This window comes from Lytechinus pictus, chromosome 12, assembly GCF_037042905.1.
Source record: "Lytechinus pictus isolate F3 Inbred chromosome 12, Lp3.0, whole genome shotgun sequence".
Classification (NCBI taxonomy): Eukaryota; Metazoa; Echinodermata; class Echinoidea; order Temnopleuroida; family Toxopneustidae; genus Lytechinus; species Lytechinus pictus.
In genome coordinates this window covers 20,772,912-20,793,341 of record NC_087256.1, presented here as the reverse complement: position 1 = coordinate 20,793,341, position 20,430 = coordinate 20,772,912, and the positions used below count along the sequence as shown (strand labels likewise).

General features: G+C 36.4%; 1 protein-coding gene across 1 annotated transcript; it reads right to left on the bottom strand.

The window, feature by feature from the left end:
- Positions 1–3,936: 3,936 nt before the first annotated feature.
- LOC129272536 (nucleotide exchange factor SIL1-like) lies at positions 3,937–20,167 on the bottom strand. The gene is made up of 10 exons (XM_064107656.1): positions 19,908–20,167; positions 16,080–16,227; positions 14,938–15,053; positions 13,254–13,367; positions 12,194–12,382; positions 10,399–10,520; positions 9,700–9,988; positions 8,854–8,924; positions 7,020–7,178; positions 3,937–5,595 (listed from the first exon to the last, which is right to left on the bottom strand). The coding sequence occupies exons 1-10, from the start codon at positions 19,992–19,994 to the stop codon at positions 5,466–5,468; spliced, it is 1,425 nt and encodes a 474-aa protein (XP_063963726.1). The 5' UTR covers positions 19,995–20,167; the 3' UTR covers positions 3,937–5,465.
- Positions 20,168–20,430: the final 263 nt, after the last annotated feature.

Sequence of the window (20,430 nt, the reverse complement as noted above, 5' to 3'; positions counted from 1 at the left end):
AAATCTAAAGAAATCACCTGGCTTGAAGGCAGAGAGTATACTGACAGGTGTCAATAAGTTAAAAACAAAAAAAACATTGAGCAATAACATTCTTGTCAACAGCTAAACACTGCCTAAACAGTCCACAGGCAATTAACTCCATAAATATCATTAGAGTCACTTTTCCAAAGGTTCTCTTGAGCAGATCGAGGGTTACAATGAAGTTTAGCCATGACAGACATTTCCCTCATTTTAGCTTCATTTCACCCCCCCCCCCGAAAAAAATAAACCTTGGTAAAATAACATGATCAAGGTGACATACAAGTCCTACTGAATAAATAGAGAATAGATAGAAAGAATAGAGAATATAAAGTTCTAATAGATCTTTAGGCTCATATCTCCTCATGCCCTGGAAATTTGATATTTTCTTTTCCTCGAAATAAGATAGAGAAACTACTACATTCTTAGAATTCTAAGGTATCCATTTTTTTTAAATACATTATTACAATATGTACCCCTCAAATTCATGTAATAGTCAGATGTGTTGACTAGCGATTTGTTCCTTGATTCCGACCTCGAGGACAAGTAGTCTTGGCCTCTGAGGTCTGACGTCTTCAGCCTTGGCCTCAGGAGAGTGACCCCTGGACCAGACTAAAAAAGGCCAGTGGCCGTAAGCATTCTGTAGGCCTATGTGGTCTTCTTCTTGGTCAAGGAGATGCAAGCCTCCGCCTTGGCCTTGAATGCAGCTTGTCTTTGCTGTCCTGTGCAAAACACTGATGACTGCTATATCTGTCTAATTGGAAAAACATGTAGGCGACCTGATACTTGTAATGATACTCCCATTGAAAATAAAGCTACAATTAAGTTATCCAAAGGAAAAAACGTAAAAGGCTTTTGGCAAAGTATTTCGAAATAACTTCATGGAATGCATTATAATCCTCTGACGATGAATTCTCCTTTTCAACAAGGTATGCATGTTACCATAGGCGGATCCGGGGGGCCGAGAGGCCCGGGTCCCCCATCACCCCTATTGATGGAGCAAAAAAAAGGGGGAAAAGAAAGAAAAAAAAATGAAAAGAAGGGGAAAGAGAAGAGGGAAAAAAGAGGATGTTGACGAGTGAATAATATAAGGTGAGGGAGGACTTGCGGAAACTAAAAAAAGAGAATGTTTCATGTCACTATATAAAATGCATTCAGAAAGTTGACATATTGGGTAATTCAATTTTAGAGTGTTGGTGCTAATTTTGCATTGGTAGCACATTTTAGATTTCCTTCCTTTACTCCAAAGCTAAATCTGGGTTTACAAAAAAGAAGACACTTTGATCCGTGTAGTTTACTTCATTACTTCATCTCAGGACCAGACCAATTAATATACTGAGTTCTGTTAACCCATTTAATATGATTGAATTTCATTTTGCATTTTCCATATACCCACCCCGGCCTCAAGGTAACTCATGTAGGTTTCAAGCGATTTGTTGCCAATGAAAGGCAAATGTGTCAAACTATGAATTATTTGCCCGTGTTGAAAATAATCATTCATCTTTAAATCATGTTATAAGTTAGAAAATATTTTGTCTAATCTTGAAATACAGAATGACAATATGATTATTGCCAATTGAGGGGTAAAGGATGATAAATCCATAACTACCATAACTCAGCCATAAAGGATAAAGGGTGGTTTATTTCGTTCACCTCCCCCGAAACACCTGGTTCAGATGCACAGTTAAGTTGGGAGTGCTTTAAAACAAATTGCGCCCACTTGGAAATCAAACGCCTTTTGATGACAGGTCAATTAGAACATGTACCGAGCAAGATTGTATCAGCTCGGGTATATTAGGACCAGCGGCGCATCGCACGATCTATCAGCGCTGGCTTAGATATGCCCATCATCTCTTATCATATCTATGCAATATTCGGGTCAATGTAGCCCCAGGGTTTGATATTCTCAAAATTAAATGGTATGACATTTGGGTCTTGGCAGGTTGCTGTTATCAAACATTAACTATGCACTTAAAGATTCTCCCCACTAGTATAAAATGGGTATAAAATGAGTGAAATTTCAATAAAAAATAAGTCAGTGAAAAAGGGGGAAGTGAGTCAAAATGGCCTCATTTCTTTTATGTTACTGTGTATTGAATATTCGTGTAGCATTTAATAGTTTGGTATATATTATATAGGCCTACCATAACCGTTTGGTACACGTATGTGTAAATGCATTGAAGAAAGATTATGAAAACATCATCAACAAACAAACATGCTTAGATTTATCGTTAGTTATAGAAATGCTACTAATTGTCGAACGATCACTGTCCAACTGATAAAAAACAAAGCTTGAAAGAATTACAAATATTTTTTTTGTTTCTGTGTTATCAATTCCAGCTTTAAAACATAAAACACGTGCCTTTACCCAATATGTACATGGTGTCATCACTCTCAGGAACAATATACATACAAAATATTATACATTATGCTTGGATCCAAAGCAGTTGAAACGATTAATATAAAATGATATAATCTAAGAAATAAAATGCCCTTCACCGTTTTATGGAAGATGAGAAAAAAATCTATTTAGCGAAAACAAATCCATAAAATACATTGATTGATCAAAAGCAAACTGAAGCACATCGAAGGTGTCATACTGCAATATCAAGTAATATTGTTGTTATTTTATCTAGGTTTCTATCCACAACATAATAATTAAAAGGGGTACAGAATAACAATAAATATACTGACCCTCTGCCCATAAAAGCCATTTGAAAGACTTGTATCTGTGAACAGCCTTGGCATTTGCAGATTTTCTTGCAGATAGCTGGGGTATATGAACAGGGTATGAATAAACTATAGCCATGGGCAATGCATAATGTATCTAGGATGCTAAAGTCTTTTCTCATGTTTTTAACATCATTGCATAGAGAGATTGTTAGAACACTACATGCACTTACATGGCCTCTTTTCATTGGCATTATTTTACCCCCAAAAAAAACCAAGCCGCAATTGGCCACAAGCTAAATCCAATTGCTTGTTTACTGTATGAAAACCACTCTTTAAAAAAAAGAAACGCAAACATTTAGAGGAAGGTCAGTCAGAAACCTTAGATTGCTATGTGGGGCAATTATCATTTAGGAGGTGGAAAGAATGAATATTTGACTCACTTTTCATAATGCCATTTCATTCGGCTATCGCTTAGAATTATTCATCAAAACCAAGAGCATCTCCCAAGAAATAAAAGAAAGGTAAATGCGAGGAAGTAACTTTGAAAAGAAGTGGATTCTCGAAAGCATACTTCCTAGATCAGAAGGGAAGATTTGGAGGGGGCATACCACAGCACACGAGCAGAGGCGTATATATATAACAAAACAAATTACTCGGGAAATTATTCTTTAAACAGCGAATGGGAAAGTTATTGATATAAATGAAACATGGATGTGTAAAATAGAAATGGGACAGCAGGCTCGAACCCATCGATTTTAACCAGTGGCAGTATCGTTCCTATTTGTTCTAAATACATTATTCCGATTATTTTGCCTTGCAGTTTCCAATAACACTATTTTCTCCCTGTCCATACTTTCGAACTGACTTTTTTTCTGCTCGCATGTCTCTCTTCAGCTCTTTCCAACCTGAACATGTATTATCCCACCCCTCTCTCTCTCTGTTTTCTTTCTTCTCTTTGCATCCTCCCTTCTCCTTTTCTCATCTTTCCATCTCTCTCACCATCATTTATACTCTTTCTTTTTTCTTTTCTCTCTTCTTCTCTTTTTCTTTGTTCACCCACCCCTCCAAACATGTCTTCGGCAATCTCTTACCTTTATTACACACCCTCACACATACCCACACACACCCTCCCCCAACCCCCCCCCCCCCAAGAAAAAAAAAACAGACATTAAACAAGTCCCACTCTTCATGCCTTTCTTAAAATGATATAGATTAATAAAATACAAGGCGCACTGAATGAACAAATTGAGAAAAAAATGTTTATTATATAAGAAAAATAAGTGTTGCAAAAATACATAAGAAATGAAAATCCCACGATGTGAATAACAATCACACCATCAGTACTTATATCTCTTTAATGAATGAAGAATGAACTATTCAAATATTATTACAACGAACCCAGTCTCATAAACTATTTTAAACATTGTATTTTCCATACATTGCTACAGTGTTTTATCTCAATTATTTTCTTTATATACTTAACCTCACTTTTAAAGGGAACCAATGGTCACTTTACAAATCATTCTCACTTTAGCTGTTTTTTCCCCTCATATAAATATGATGGTTATCTAGGTCCATATTTTATTTCATGCAGAATACCCCAATGTAACGGTATTGTAATGACTGACGGGACTACCGTGCCAAATAAATAAACATTTCATTTGCAGACAAAAAACACAGCACATATATATATTTGTACACATATTTGAGTACAAAGACATACATGTATCAACTGGCGTAAATTCTTACGTCACACCTATTGTTCAGATAAAGGACATTTACCTATGCTATCTTTTCATCTATTCATGTTTTCTATTAAAAAAATAACAAGATCTAGTAGAGATGTATGTCTTCATTTATCCCATATAAGTACAATCTATCCACTCTTGTTGAGGCTGTGTCCAGTCCATTGTACTCAGCCTAAAAGATTTATATGTTGGTTTGAACACAGCCTCAACAAGAGTGGATAGATTGTGAGTAAAAAAAATGACACCTCACAAATCCCCATTTGAAGGAAAAATATGTCATAAATGCATAATCATTATATATGTCTGGAAAGAATATCTTCTCCCGAATAATTTGATACCATATTTATGTAAGTCTTCACCCTTGGATAATCAGTAGGTACTTATTGCAGTGATGTAAATTTGGACTTGTGCCAAAGTAAAGCAAGACTGCAATGAATGAATCCAGATGCCAATGATGTCAAAATCCTCCATGATTTAGCAAACATATTTGCTTATTCATTTTCAATGAAGTTAACTCGAGAATTGACACTAAAATGTGCTTATTAAAACAATTATAATGTTAATTACTGAAAAGGTGTGTTTGAAATGGATTTTAATGCAACCCTTATAGGATTAGGACATCATTAACATCAGGATTCATTCATTGCAGTCATGCCGTAATTTGGCACAAATCAAAATTTACATTTTGAATGAATACCTCCTGGTCAACCAAGCGTTAACATGTATCACATATTATAAAATTATTCAAAAGAATATACTCCTTTAGGCCATATATAATAATTATGTGTTCATGGCATATCTTTTTCCTTGAATTAGGGATTTGTGAGGTGTCACTTTGTTTTCTACTCACACGGCAGTTTGGATAGAACATATAATAAACCCTTGTGCATGCATCATTTGTATACGTATTATTTTTCTCTTATTACTTTTCTCAGCCAGTATTTATGTATCTTCCTATTCTTAATTTTCCTGCTTTATAGTGGTATTGAATTAAACATTTGGATCTCTAATCCAAACCATGCATTATCATCCTGATCCAATTGCTTTTAAGAGTCCATCTACCGATGAATGCAAGGAGTGGAAATAGTCATCACCGTCACCTGTCCGAGTTTCTTCTTCAGCTAGAGCACTATATTCCTTCCGTAAGGTCTCCAGTCTGAATAAAGAAATGGTGGTGATTTTTTACCTGATTGTTAAGAAAGCATGAATGCTTGTAAACAAGCAACAAGAGGAATAATGGCTTAAGGTCCTCTCCGAGAGACCTGGTAGTGAGGATTAATGCCTTACCAAAGGGCACTCGCGCACCAAATGGGAATCGAACCTGAGTCACCGGAATCTGCAACCCTGCTCTACCGACTGAGCTATCCATGATAGCTCAAAGCTCATAAAGGTGTTCTTCACATAAAAAAACATAAGAAAATTTATTTACCTATGTTGAAGAGTCCCTTTAAGGCAGAATTTACTATTATGGTACAGTTACCATCACTATTATGGTAACAGCCATGTTGGTTACTGGGCTCAGAGGCCAATCAAAATAAATGGCTCCCTTGATGGAAAAGCTCCCATGATAAAAGAATAAGCATTTGTGATGCAATGGCTCTAAGTCATTTTACGTGAAGCAAACACAGCAAGGGGAGTGTGTTCCTACTGGACTCCCCACACATTTTACATCTCACTTTGCCCTGTATTTTGCCACAACCTGTTAATTAAGAAATATTTGGTGATGATGATGATGCACAGCATTTGTATAGCGCCATGTATCTGTCAAAGACATTCAAAGGCGCATTTTTGGAGGAGCCAGCCAATCTGGGTCGCCTAGAAGGGCGCGCACACAGAACTGTGACCTGCAGGTCTCTCCTCCCGATATAACTGGTTAAGGGAACGCAGGTGGACTACTACACCAGGGTTTCTCCCTACTCTTAATCGAATAGTGCAGTGGGTTCTTAACGTGCAAAGGTGGTGACTCTCCTCTACACGGGGCCTCCATTTAACGTCCTATCCGAGGGACAGAGTGTTTTGCACTGTAACATAGCCTGCATCTATGAAACAGGGGGGAGACGATTACACTCAACGCACTGGCTTCAGTCATCCGCCCAGGGTGGACTCAAAGTGACAAACCCATGATCTTTGGTTCAACGGGCAGACACTTTACCGACTGAGCCAACTTCGTGATGCGAGGTGATCGCAATCATGATGGATAAACGATGGGGCAAATTTTCGCGGCAATCACGTAATCAGCAGCCGAGACCTGAAGGGGGGGGGGCCAAATTGACCAGTATATGCTGGTCTGAAATAGCCTAGTAAAATTAGGGTTAAGCACCAACTCAGTAGTGTGCATGTCCTGAGTATAATCTAACCAATATTCATTTTAATTCAAGATTATCTAACACATTTTTCTCATATTTAAGTAAATTTCATTGTTTTCAGAACAATACAAACTACCAAGACAAAAAACCGTCGAAAGCAATACAGTGATGCATGATATAAAAAACCTAGCATGATTTTTTAAATAAAAAACTAAGAGATTTGAAGTAAAACATAACTTTTTTATATGAGAATTCCTTGTTTAAAGTAACATACCTGTGGTGTAAGTCAAGGTTTGTTGAATAATCACAGAATGACTGGAAAGTGTTCAGCGATAGAAGAATTTTCTCTCTTGAATCATGATCAGGTTCATCAAGCAACATAGGCACTGTATTACACCAACCACCATCTATCAAGTTGGCAACAAGGTTGATTCTAAAGTAGGAAAAAAAAATGATGAGCAAACCTTTTCATTAATGATGATGAAAATAATAATAATATTAGTAGTAATAATAATAATAATAATAATAATGATAATAATAATAATAATGACAACAATAACAATAATAATAATTATGATAATAATAGTGATAACAATAATGATTATAATAGTAATAATAATAATAATAATAACAATAATAATAATTATAATACTAATGATAATAATAATAATTATAATAATAATAGTTCAAATAATAATAATAATAATGATAATAGTAATAATAATAAATACATGTAATATTAATAATAAGTATAACGATTACGAATTACACATCAGAAACATCAGGCAAAAAACAAGCTTTGGAGAAGCATGGTTAGAGAAAATCTTCAGCTATCCAACCTCCACTCCCTCGAAATAACAAAATTTAAAAAAATCCAATCTTTTCTTGCCTTCATTTATTTATTCAAAGATTCATTCGAACATTTACATGCAGTTTCTTCCATTTTCACCAAGAAAAACAGGTATCATGATTTTTCAATATGAAATACAGAATGTCCCACAAACAAATTCTAACGGCACTCTAGATGAAAACATGCTCATATCTCCGTGATTATTGGACCATATTGCATAAAATTTTAAATGCTAGTTTACAACTATTAAATTGTATACGATATGATTGGTGATTTTCAAATTATACTCATTTACAGTGGCAGTAGCATAATTTTTCATAAAAGACTATAAACGTATAACAGGTGTGTCTCCAGAAGAAGGAACGATTCCTAAAAAACTATCATGTGGCAGGATATGCCTGCATGAAACACTTTGAATATGCAGGATTGGCCAAACAGTTTACATTATGAACAGTGGCGGATCAAAGTAGGGGCACGTCCGGCCTGTGTCCCCCCCCCCCCCTCCTTTGAGGTCAAAAAATAATCTTATGGGATTATGGCACGCATGCGCGAGTGATTCCTTTTTTTTACTGGTCAAATTTTTCCTGTAAAAAAATGCCCCCCCCCCCCCCTGGAAAATCCTGGATCAGCCACTGATTTAAGACATTCTACTTTTACAAATTTCCCGTCAAGACTTCTCTCCTGCTCCTACTCTGCAACTCGACTCACGTCAGCCTTCTCTCAAACTACTCAAGCCTCTCAACTTTTCTGGTTTTCAGTTCTTTAAAGGATTAAATTCATTTTCAGAAAACGATACTCTACTTTCCACTAGCTCACCTCTCCATTATATAGTTTTGAATAGTTAGGAATCCTATTTGTATTACGTGTTTTCTTTCAAAAAGTGCTTTGTATCTTATGAAAAGGTGCTTTACAAATTTTCACTTTATTTCTGGCAGTTCTACCGAGACTTCATTTTCACTGAAGTGATTCCACGAAATGGCATCATTTAATGGTCATGCCAATACATACTGTATCTGGGTTATTTAACTTTTCCCTCAAAGTAAGATGTATAAAAACACATACACTCGTGGCCTATTTTAATTAGCATTTCAGACCACAATGGACCACAGGCTAGAATAAAATGCTTGTTGACTGTATGAAAATTAATTTTCCATAGCGTGAACATAAACAATGTTAGAATGACTTCAGTAGGAAACCTTAGATAGCTATGTGTGGCAATTATTTTCTTGGAGTTGATTTAAATGAATATTTGACTCACTTTTCGTACTGTGATTTCCTTTCTTTAGCAACTTCATCCGCATCACTTGTACCCAAATATAAGGCATTTTTCTGGAATGACAAATGTATAGGTTGAAATAAAAATCAAATAAAAATGCATTCTAATAGCAATTGTTTAAGTTAACACAACATATGGTTTAACTTAGACCATTTTTTTTTATAGAATACTGGTTGTCATCTCATCCCAAAATATAAATTACTTATTAAACCAATGATGAAAAGTTTTTCCCCAAACTATTAAATATTGTAATGAATTAAGAATAGGATAATGGGTTGCAATAGAGTTTAATTATTTAGCACATTATTATTGTCATGGATACTGAACAAGGTGGTACATGAACCACAAGTCACATCTGATTTTGCGATCAATATGCAATATATTTTGACCCCTAAATGACCTTTCAACATTTGTAACAACTTTAAACACAATTGATGCAGAAATAAATAAATGCGAGCAAGTTGAATAAAGATGGACTTAGCTTGGAAAGGTTCGTGTAAACATGTTTGATTTTAGGGAAATTTTCAAAGGAAACCAAAGCAGATTTGACTGTAACAAAGATTACGTTGCCACGCATGTCTGCCAATCATACACAAGGGGAGATGTTCCAGAAAGGATAAAGTGTGACTGTTGATTTCAAATTTAGTTTTCTAATATTGCATGCAGTATGACACCTAATTGCATTGGTCTCGGTCACCATCAAAGAAGTGTTCAAATTTGGTAATCAAAACGACTATTGAATTCAGATGCATAATGTGGGCTTTATGCAAATAAGTGAGCCATCATAAGTAGGACTTACTGTTCTAAACATGTGAACTTATTTCTCACCTGTTCAACTAGTAAATCATGGACAAGAGTCACGCTTTTGACTTGGATGAGGTGCACGGTATTGTCTCGGAGTGAAAGATAATCATTTGTTTCTCTCATTAAACCAGTGAGCACGCTTAGACCTCCAAGTTCAATAAACTTCCTCTGAGCAAACGGGAACAATCGGATGAGAGACGACAGTCCGTAGAGCGCCCTCTTCTTGACGGTAATAGAAGGAGATTGGGAGAGAACACGAAGAAGGGCGTGCAGTGCCCCACTGTCTAAGGCACTCACCTGAGCCTTGGGATTGCTGTGGAGAAAATGAAAAACATACCTCAATCACCAAAAGTCTGACATAATCGCCAGAAAGTAAGAAAGTGACTCACATTTTCAGAGGTTTACACTGGTGCATTCTTACATATTTTCACAAGCAGCTTTTATTGATATGGATCTCCTCTGCTTTATTCACTGCACTACAGATACATTTGACCTCATGATGACCTAATGTGACCTCACACTGGCCTTTGAACCACTGATCCAGTACAAGTGAATCTTCTTTCCTCCATAGTTTCAAAGTATTCACATTTTTCAGGGTTGATTTAGATAAAATTTAGCTTCAGCACTTTTGATATCTTCATACGGGCCTTTGAACTGCTCTGATCTTCAGTGCACTACAGATACATATGACTTCTAATTGACCTAATGTGACCTCACACTGACCTTTGAACTGCTGACCCCAGTACATGTGCAGCTTCACTGTTAAGAACCACCTCAGTGGAGTTCAGTGCACCCATGATAACATCCCATCCTCCTAAACTTGCAAAGTCAACTCCATTGTCCACCTGTTCAATCAAAAATGGAGAAAAATAACTGTGATAATAAATAATAAATATAACACGCTGTAATACTGTATACCCACCAACGTGGAAGATAGCAGTTGGGATCGTGGCTTCAGTAGACCTTTGCAATAGGCCTGTTTACTAAAGTCAAGTTCATACATGTAGATGATTTCCTAGACATCGTGAAAAGAGGCATAACCTTTTAGTATTTAATGAGTAACAAAAACTCTTTGTTTTAGGAATTTTTCACATTTTCAAGAGCGATCTTGATCATTAGAAAAAACAAATAAAGAAACATGCATAAAATTTCAATACAATAGCCAACAAGTCTACTGACCATAAAATTAGCACCTCAAGTCATTTATATTCTTTTATCAGTGTGAATGACAGGGAATAAGTTTTGAGAAGTGGCTGTATATTTCATCAAAAATGTGGTATCAGATTTAATATCTAATTTTTACCCTTTTTATTGCAGAGAGGAAAAAGTTAATCTTTAATTGCACATAAATTTGTTATCATTCAATTTTTTTACCTCAAAATCAATAGGCTTCATGGGATCCATGCTAGTATCATACACACCAAATTATATGAGCCTAAGTTAAGTTAAACTGAAGTTATCACGTTTACATGGACAGCGGAAGGGTAAGATGAAAACAGGTCAGTGTGACCTTGACCTTTCGACCTCAAAATCGATAGGCTTCCTTGAATCCATGCTAGTATCATACACACCAAATTATATGAGCCTAGGTGAAGATAAACTGAAGTTATCCTGAAGTTATTGCGTTTACAAGGAAAAGTTAATGGACGGACAGACAGACGGATACCATATGATACCATAATACGTCCTGTCTAGAATGGCGTGTAAAAAAGCTTCTACTGGGTTACTCAGCTCCATCACTTTTATGTATCCTATCCTAAGAAATATTGACCAAAGCTGCCTCCATCCACCCATCCGGGGGGGGGGGGGGGACAACATGTAAATAGCCTTGGGACCTATGGCAGCCATGCTAAAGCTGGGATAACAACTTGCAGAGCTAAGAAACATTCCCCCATTATATCAATGAGAAAAAATGATGCGATCATCTTTATGTCTTCCCCCCCAACATCAAAATCCTGACACTGCACTTAGGTAAATTGGTCTACTGCCATCTTGTATACACATCACATGATAACAATTTTAGTCTAATATAATTTTGTCCACCGAGCAGGATTAAAAAGTCCAGTGATCATGGCAGTGGAATAAATGGCAAATCAAGAGCGGTGTTGGCTCAGTCTGTAACACGTCTGCCCGTCTAACCAAAGATCGTGGGTTCGAGTCCACCCCGGACGGATGACTGAAGTCAGTGCGTTGTGTGTAAACGTCTCTCCCATGTTTCATAGATGCAGGCTATGTTACAATGGAAAACACTCCGTCCCTCGGATAGGACGTTAAATGGAGGCCCCGTGTAGAGGAGAGTCACCACCTTTGCACGTTAAGAACCCACTGCACTATTCGTATAAGAGTAGGGGGAAACCCCGGTGTAGTGGTCCACCTGCATTCCCCCCAATCACTTATATATCGGGAGGAGAGATCTGCGGGTCATAGTGATTCAGTTCGCTTTTCGCCTCCCAGGCACAGGTGACGCCAAAACAAATAATAATAATAATAAAAAGAGAAAACACACTTTCCTTTATACCTTATGAACAAAGAATTCCAGATCTTGTAGGATGAGTTTCCGAGCTTCGGGTGATAAATCTATACGTTTTCTGTATTCATCAAGGAGTTCTGCCATGATCTCAGAGTCTGTTTTGATATCGACCTCCAGCTTAGCAAACTCCTTCTTGATTTCTTCAATAGAGCGGTAGCGTTGTTTCACCTCCTCTATCTAAAAGGACGATAATCATTTAAAAATATTATGTTCTTGGACATGTATAACATCGTACGAGTAGACATACTGTTTTGCAATTGAAAGTTAGGACTTTCAAGTCTTCCTGCACTATCAGGCACATTAGGAGGTGCCTATATGTTGTTGTTTTTCCCAGTACTGAATGATGTACCATATGTACCATGTTTTTGTTCTGTTTTTTTATTAAGAGTGAAATAAATGCTATCAATATCAATATAAAAAATATCAATGCAGTTCAATTAATATTTGCAAATTACTGTTTGATATTAACGAAATTTCAAACCTTCATCCTTTCAATCAAAATTAAACTATCACTGTACTATTCTTCTGACTTTTTTGTTCATTCAATCATACTAATTAAGCTTTTATTTATCATTTATTATGTTTCATTGTATTATTATTATTATAATTATTTGTTTGGCGTCGCCTGTGCCTGGGAGGCAAAAAGCAAACTGAATCACTACGTAATGTACATATATTACTGTTTTCCACACATTACCAAACTATTAATAATAATACTAATAATCAGCTTTTTTATAGTGCTTAATACATCGGAAAGACGTGTCTAAGCGCTTTACAGATATATTATTACCTCAGTCATCGGTTTCAATCTGTTATTCCCACACACAATGTGTGCACATCCTCCACTCCCTGGGGAGTATTCCAGTCAGTCGCGGGTGAGGCGCACACAGTACTGGATAAGCTACAATGACTTTCACATCCTATCTATTGCTAAATTCAATGAATTTATCACCAGATTTTGGTTAACATTCAGCATTTTGCTTGTTGAATTTTACTTGATTTATTATGATATCATCATTTTCGACCTTGGACACCCCTTCAAACTCACCAATGCTTCATTATCATCGCAATCATCACACTTGTCATCATCTGTCATCTTAGCAAGCCTTTCCTGAAGCTCCTTTCTATTGTGTTTCTCCAATTCCTCAACATTGTTCTCCACCTACCAACAAATTAAAAAAAAATATCAGTTACCAACTGCAACATCTGTAAGCGAAAAGGGCACGCATCACAATGTTATCACTTTTGCACACTTTCATATTTTGGTCTGATTGTAGATCAAATAATTCCATGATTTTGAATGTATGTTTCGTATATTTTTCTGTTTTACAATTCATTTACTGCTTTATTAAATGGAATACAGAAATAAATTAATCACTCTGTCAATAAAGTATGCATACTATTGACTTCTATTTGTTGTTATCCTTGCTTATTTTGGATTCTTCAACTTGGCTATAATAAACAAGTTCAGCCCCCTCATCCTTTTTTCAGTATTTTTTGTAAAAGACAAGAAAATGACCATCAAATTCAGTGTTTTACTATGTAATTTAATGTGCCAACACCAACTTGTAAACATGAATTTTCCAGCCCCAGCTGTATTTTTTCATTTGCTTTGTTATTGATCATCAATAAAGACCATTTCTAAATTGAATTTGGGATTTATAATGTTCAGCCCCCTCCCCACCCAAGCTTTTATCTGAGCAGCTCATCTTATTGCCCACTGCCCCTTTATATTCCTACTGATTTGCTCTTGAGATGGCTTCTAATTATAACTTTAAAACATATCTGATGAATTTCCATCTTGCCTGGGAGAATTAATCTGGTTTGCTTTCCTTCAGCGAGAAATTTATCCACCTTGTGCTTGTACCCAACCCAGGTGAGGTGAAAGGGTACCCGGCAGGATTAATTTCTTGAATGCTCCAAGCACCTTTAGCAGCTGGAGCTACAGCTGGGGTAATATATACAAAGTGCGCCATTGAAGAGACAAGATAATCAGCACCTCATAAATGCTATTATATTATTATTATTATTAAGAAAATACCAAAAAGAGACATTTCTGTACAAACAGAAGAATGCTGGTGATGGCAATAAACCAATTTATTACTAGGGCCTGAATTCATTTTTTGGGGGGAGGTGGGACTGAAAACTTTCTTCACTTATTGGAATACACTTCAGGTTCAAGAAATTGATCAATAAAATTACGTTCCTTGATCTCGCCAGAGTCAATTGAGTAATCAATCAAAAACTCAATGAGTAATCCAGGCAACTACGATAGGTGGATATAAACCTTCCTAAAGCCTTGTACAAGAACCATCAATGGTCAAGTCCACCACAGAAATTTGTGGATTTGAATCAGTATAGAAAAATCAAACAAACATAATGTTGAAAATTTCCTCAAAATCAGACGTAAAATAAGAAAGTTATGACATTTTTAAGTTTTGCTTATATTTCACAAAAAGTTATATGCACAACTCAGTGATATGCAAATGAGAGAGTCGAAGATGTCCCTCACTCACTATTTCTCGTTTAATTATACATTTGCCTACCAACCAGGATGTGCATATAACCGTTTTGTGAAATTAAGCAAAACTTTAAAATGTCATAACTGTCTTATTTTACATCCGATTTTGATAAAATTTTCAGTGTTATGCTTGTTGGATTTTTCTCCTATTATGTATATCAACTTTTTGTTGGGGTGGACTTGTCCTTTAACAGCCAGTGGAGAGATATACCTTTTCCTGAGACTTTTCACCTGTCAGAGATGTCTCTTGATCATCCAGATATTTGGCCTCTTTTTCTCCTGTTGCTAGATTGATCCTAACATGAAGTCCTGCTGGGATAGCTTGACCTGTCAATCATCAATATGAATTCAATAAAATAATCAAATCATTCATTCGACCAAAAAGATCAATTTCTATTGTTTTTAAACGCCCTTTCAGTTCAACAATATTCTACATATATAGGTCATGATACTAATAATAATATAATGACTATAAATTATGAGTCAAACATTGAGAGGGAATTAACTATATAAATTACTTGTTTTTTCTTTGAGGATATTTCTCCTAAGGAGAAAATAGGAACCTTTCCAAGGGATAGCAAATACTATTCAACTTATACAACTCTGCATACTGAAATAATATTTTTGATCATTTGCTTTTAATCAGGCCTACATGCATATTGTAAATAACAAATCTGTAATTTTAAATAAACCCCCTCAGCCTGTACCGATTGTCAATGCTTATGCTTATTCTTATACCAATGGATAGACAAATAGATAAATAAATTAACCAAAATATATTTTTTGAAATGCACACTACGTAATGAAGTGATTCTGAAAAGAGGTTTGGTAATTATCTCCACATATCATTCTACCAAAATGAGGACACCAGCAAAATATCAGGGGATTAAAACAGGTAAAAATCAGCCAGACACTTGACTAAGTTTTACCCATGAAAAACATTTCAAAATCATATTTTATCTTCTAATGCCTACCATTCAACTGTTGGCTTAAATACTTCAATTATATATTCAGTATTTGCAAGGCTCCACAGTCCACACTAACTTTTTTTTCTTGGTGGCCCGATAGGTTCACCAAAATCATCAATTTCATATTCTTGGTAGCCCTAAAACAATAGAAAACATTACTTACAATTCATCAAGACTTTGGTAGCCCGACTGGGCCACCAAGTGTGGGCTTTTACAGAATTTTGGTGGCCCGACTCTCACTTTTGGTTACCCCGGGCCACCGGGCCACTTGCTAATGTCGAGCCCTGGTATTAAGAATTGTCTTTTAACTTCTGTAGTCATCTATCATTCAACTTTTGGCTTAAATGATTCAATTGGACTTCAGCACTATGAAATCATATTTTACCTTCTTTAATTGTCTGCCATTCATGCGTTGGTTTGAAGACTTCAAGTATTTCTTGATCATCCACCAAATCAACGACCCCATCCTCGTCCTCTTCACTATCACGAAAAGCTTCGGTCTCATGAAGGGTGATCGCAGTTGAATCAGTTCCCTACGGTTAGAGAGAAAATAATATAATATTAAATGAGAGCCTCAGTGCAGAATATCGACATAGAGAACATGAACCAAAATTGCCCCCCGTCCCAAGTTGACCAAACGTTTGGAAGAAGAAAATATCAAGAACATGACGACAGAGCTTGTGTTAGCAATGCCTGGAAAATCACTTATTGTTAGTAGCAAAATGCTAGACTGTTTTGTTTTTGAAGAACAGCATGAAATAACTCTCTGGTTATGGCATGCCTCACAATTCAAATCACTTGCTTACAACACACAAGCCCCCCCCCCCCCCCCCAAAAAAAAAAAAAAAAAAAAAAAAGAGGTTATCATCCCAAATTTTAGGTAATTTCTACCCAAATAAATTTGACAAGCAAAAAAAAGAAAAAGAAAAACAGGTTATCACCCAAAAAAGTAAGGTAATCTCGTCCAATTTCGATTTTGAATGATGTATTTCTTTCCATCATAAAAGACCAAAAATAGTAGGGGGGACATTTGATTTTTCGTCCCCCCTGCTATTTTGGGTAGGGGAGACGCATCCCCCCTGGGATTTCCACCTAGCCTTGAGGACTCTGTGATCATATTTTTTTAATGATTTTGATATTGTCATTTGATCACGGAGCCTTGAACCCCCTCCCATATACATATAAGAGACACATGTAAACAAAGATAGGATTTCCCTAGGAAATCCATCTTTGAAGATAGAAATCACATAATTTTTCCGTCATTTTATCTATCAATACACCCTTCATACGCCTAATGCGTATGAACGTGCAAAACATATGTTAATAAAAAGGTTAAAAATTAGAGGTTTCTTACCAGACCGATCTCGTGTAGATCCCTCGATCCATTCGTATACACCGAACATACAATAGGCTTGCCCGATTTGAAGAACAAGCTACGTACATGTACGTCATAACGAAGCGGTTCAAGGGTCAAGCCTATTGTATGTGCGGTGTATACGAATGGATCGAGGGATCTACATGAGTTTGGTCTGGTAAGAAACCTATCATTTTTAACCTTTTTATTAACATATTTTTTGCACCTTCATACGCATTAGGCGTATGAAGGTGTATAGCTAAATAAAATGATAGAAATTTACGTGATTTCTATCTTCAAAGATGGATTTCCTAGGGAAATCCTAGCCTTGAGGACTCCATGATGATATTTTTTAATATTTTGACATATACTTCTTCATCATGGAGCCTTGAACCGCCTCCCATATATGCATAAGCGAAACCTCCACACCCAGATAGATTTCCCTAGGAAATCCATATTTACAGGGTGAAATCGGTTTATAAGTGTGAATTTTATTGATATTTGAACCTTCAAACGCCTAATGCGTATGAAGGGATACAAATTATTTCACTATGAATGGCAAAAATGAGAGGTTTCTTACAGACCGATCTCGTGTAGATCCCTCGATCCGTTTGCCAACAAAGCAAATACAATAGGTCTGACCCAACGAACGTAGAGGGCAGCAACACACGGCATTGTTGCTATTAGGAAGGTCCACTCGATACGCGCATACAATTGAAGTGCGCGAACGATTTGGTAGTCATGCCAACGAAACCATAGACCGATACAATACACTAACGGAGTGACAGCAAAATAGAGGTAAACTAATAGATTATGGCAATAGTAGATCAAATTATAAAAACAAAAAACATAAAAAATTGAATAATAATGTACCACATTTTAAAAATAATGTATTACTAAATTATTGTCAAAATTTTTTGTACATCTTCAGCAAAACAGGATTAAATTCTGTCATAAATAAACCAGTCTGCTAATTTCACCCGGATTTAGCCAAGCTCATTTTGTGACCACCGAAATCCTCTCAGAGCACTTTTTTAGTAGATTGTAGAGTTGATTTATTTTCATTTCCTCTTTATCATTATTTTTGCTTGAAAAGTTTTTACATCAAATATCATGCTTAAAAATATGAAATATGTGTTCCTGCATTTTTCCTAAATTATTATATGGTGGTGACAACAGTTTTATGACTTTGCATATCAATATGATATGATAACAAGTATACGTAAGGTTGATACGTCTTCATCTAAATTTCGCTGCACCACCATAATGTGCCTACACAATCCAGCACCGCCTAAAGCGCCATGGCATGGTATGACCGCGCCGGCGCCCCGGGCCGGTCAGTGCTGAGGTAGGGTACGGTTGGCTGCATGCATATGCTAACACAAATTTTTGTAATTATGGAATGAAAATAGTTGATGTGACATATAGACCTTCGCCCCTTGATAGTTCTAAAGTCAAGACCCGTCGGAATATAAATAGCTTGAGCTCGATACTGGACCAGATAATTTATGTCTAACTTTACACTGGGACTTGGCTTGCTAGTTTATATAGTGGCAGCCAGTAGCCATATTCGATCCTGCCTGATGGATTGCAAAATGTGGGTTGGATTTGTGGATATAGCATAATTATTTTAGATTTTCAGACTACAATCTACACTGTAAGTGAAAATTAAAATTCTAACCTTTAATATTTATCGTTGCTCATCCACCATAGTGCCACATCAATGACAAACCAAGTCTATATCTTTGGTCTAGCTAAGTCGAGTCACGTCAAGATTATCCTGCAAGTGCAGTGCGGATGCGGCCAGCATATCATTTGGATAGCGCAGTACGCGCATAATAATTATTCATAATCACTAAATTTTAGTATTTGTTAAATAATAATTTTTATCTATAAATTGTTCTTCAAAACGGCATTTTGTAACATCCCTAATCGAAGGTACGTCATAACGAAGCGGTTCAAGGGTCAGACCTATTGTATAAATTTTGTTGACAAACGGATCGAGGGATCTACACAAGATCGTTCTGGTAAGAAACCTCTCATTTTTGCTATTCATAGTGAAATAATTTTTTTATCCCTTCATACGCTAGGGAAATCCATCCGGGTGTGGAGGTCTTGCTTATGCATGATATATGATATATGGGAGGCGGTTCAAACTAATGTTGGGCTCCATGACGAATAAGTATATGTCAAAATATCAAAAAATATAATCATGGAGTCCTCAAGGCTAGGGAAATCCTTCCTTGTTTACATGTGTCTCTTATATATGTATAAGAGAGGGGGTTCAAGGCTCCGTGATCAAATGACAATATCAAAATCATAAAAGAATATGATCACGGAGTCCTCAAACAAAGCTTCCGCCCATGAACTTATTTAAGTCAAAATTAGGACAGCTCGTTTAACAATAATATTGCAACTATTAAGTAATTATTGAGTATTGAACTAAGGCATGTCATGCCTTAGACAGGAATAATCGTCGTTTCTGGGGATTTATTCAACAATTTCTGACATTTTACTATAATCCCCATGAGTGAGCCAACGCAGTTCAGCTCAGCGGAACAACCAAAATACAGAGACTGAAGCTTGTTTTGGTCTAGTCATGCCTGTAACTGAACAACCCTTCATGTGCGCTCTCTTATTCTAATAATAACAGGCAGTGGATTTTGTATTTCAGAAATGGTTCAATTCACATCTTTTTGCTCAAATATTTAAAGAAGTTTAACCCGCGGCCGGGAGACTCGACTGTCTGTGACCACAATAGGCATAGCGAGACAAACTGATCGGGCGCGGGCTACGCTCGGCGGACTAAAACTCAAGACACCGTTGCAAGCGCTCTAGATAGGTATATGACATTCTTACCATTGAAATTACACCACAAAGTAGCGAAATATGAAGAATCACAGAAAGAAGTAGTATACCCATCAAAGTTGATCTGAAGGCCGCCATGACGACGGTAGCCAATAACCAGAATTTGGCTGTCAAATCTTGTTTCGCGTGCAACTTCTAGTTCAAGTGCTGAAATATGAGATGAGCTGGCCGGTTTTGTTTTGGTTTTTTGGACGCACGTGATGAGTCATCCAACCGTTTTGTACGTACACGTGTAATAACAGGTATACTCTCAAGACAGATGATTTAATCTCGACGAGTTAGCTGGCAATCGGGGGGGGGGGCAGGGGAGGTGGGGCGGGGGTATTATCTTGTACAATGTGTTGTCTTTGTGAGGTGTTTGCGTGCGTGTGTGTTTTTTATTTTAATTTCCTGAAATTATTTTGATTCAATGGTATTGTGAAGGAAAAAAACGGGCAAAAAATCTTGTTCAACTTGAAATTTACTAGGATTACAGTGCTTTATATGAGAGATTTTTAGAACATGTATATATTTT

What these genes read in the sequence shown, in the direction of transcription:
- LOC129272536 (XM_064107656.1), bottom strand. Translation starts at nt 19,994, where the DNA reads ATGGCGGCCTTCAGATCAACTTTGATGGGTATACTACTTCTTTCTGTG. An exon ending in TGGAATTCTTTGTTCATAAG is followed by an intron (nt 10,521 to 12,193) that starts GTATAAAGGAAA and finishes TTGATTGAACAG; the next exon opens with GTGGACAATGGAGTTGACTT. An exon ending in AACCTTGACTTACACCACAG is followed by an intron (nt 5,596 to 7,019) that starts GTATGTTACTTT and finishes TTCTTTATTCAG; the next exon opens with ACTGGAGACCTTACGGAAGG.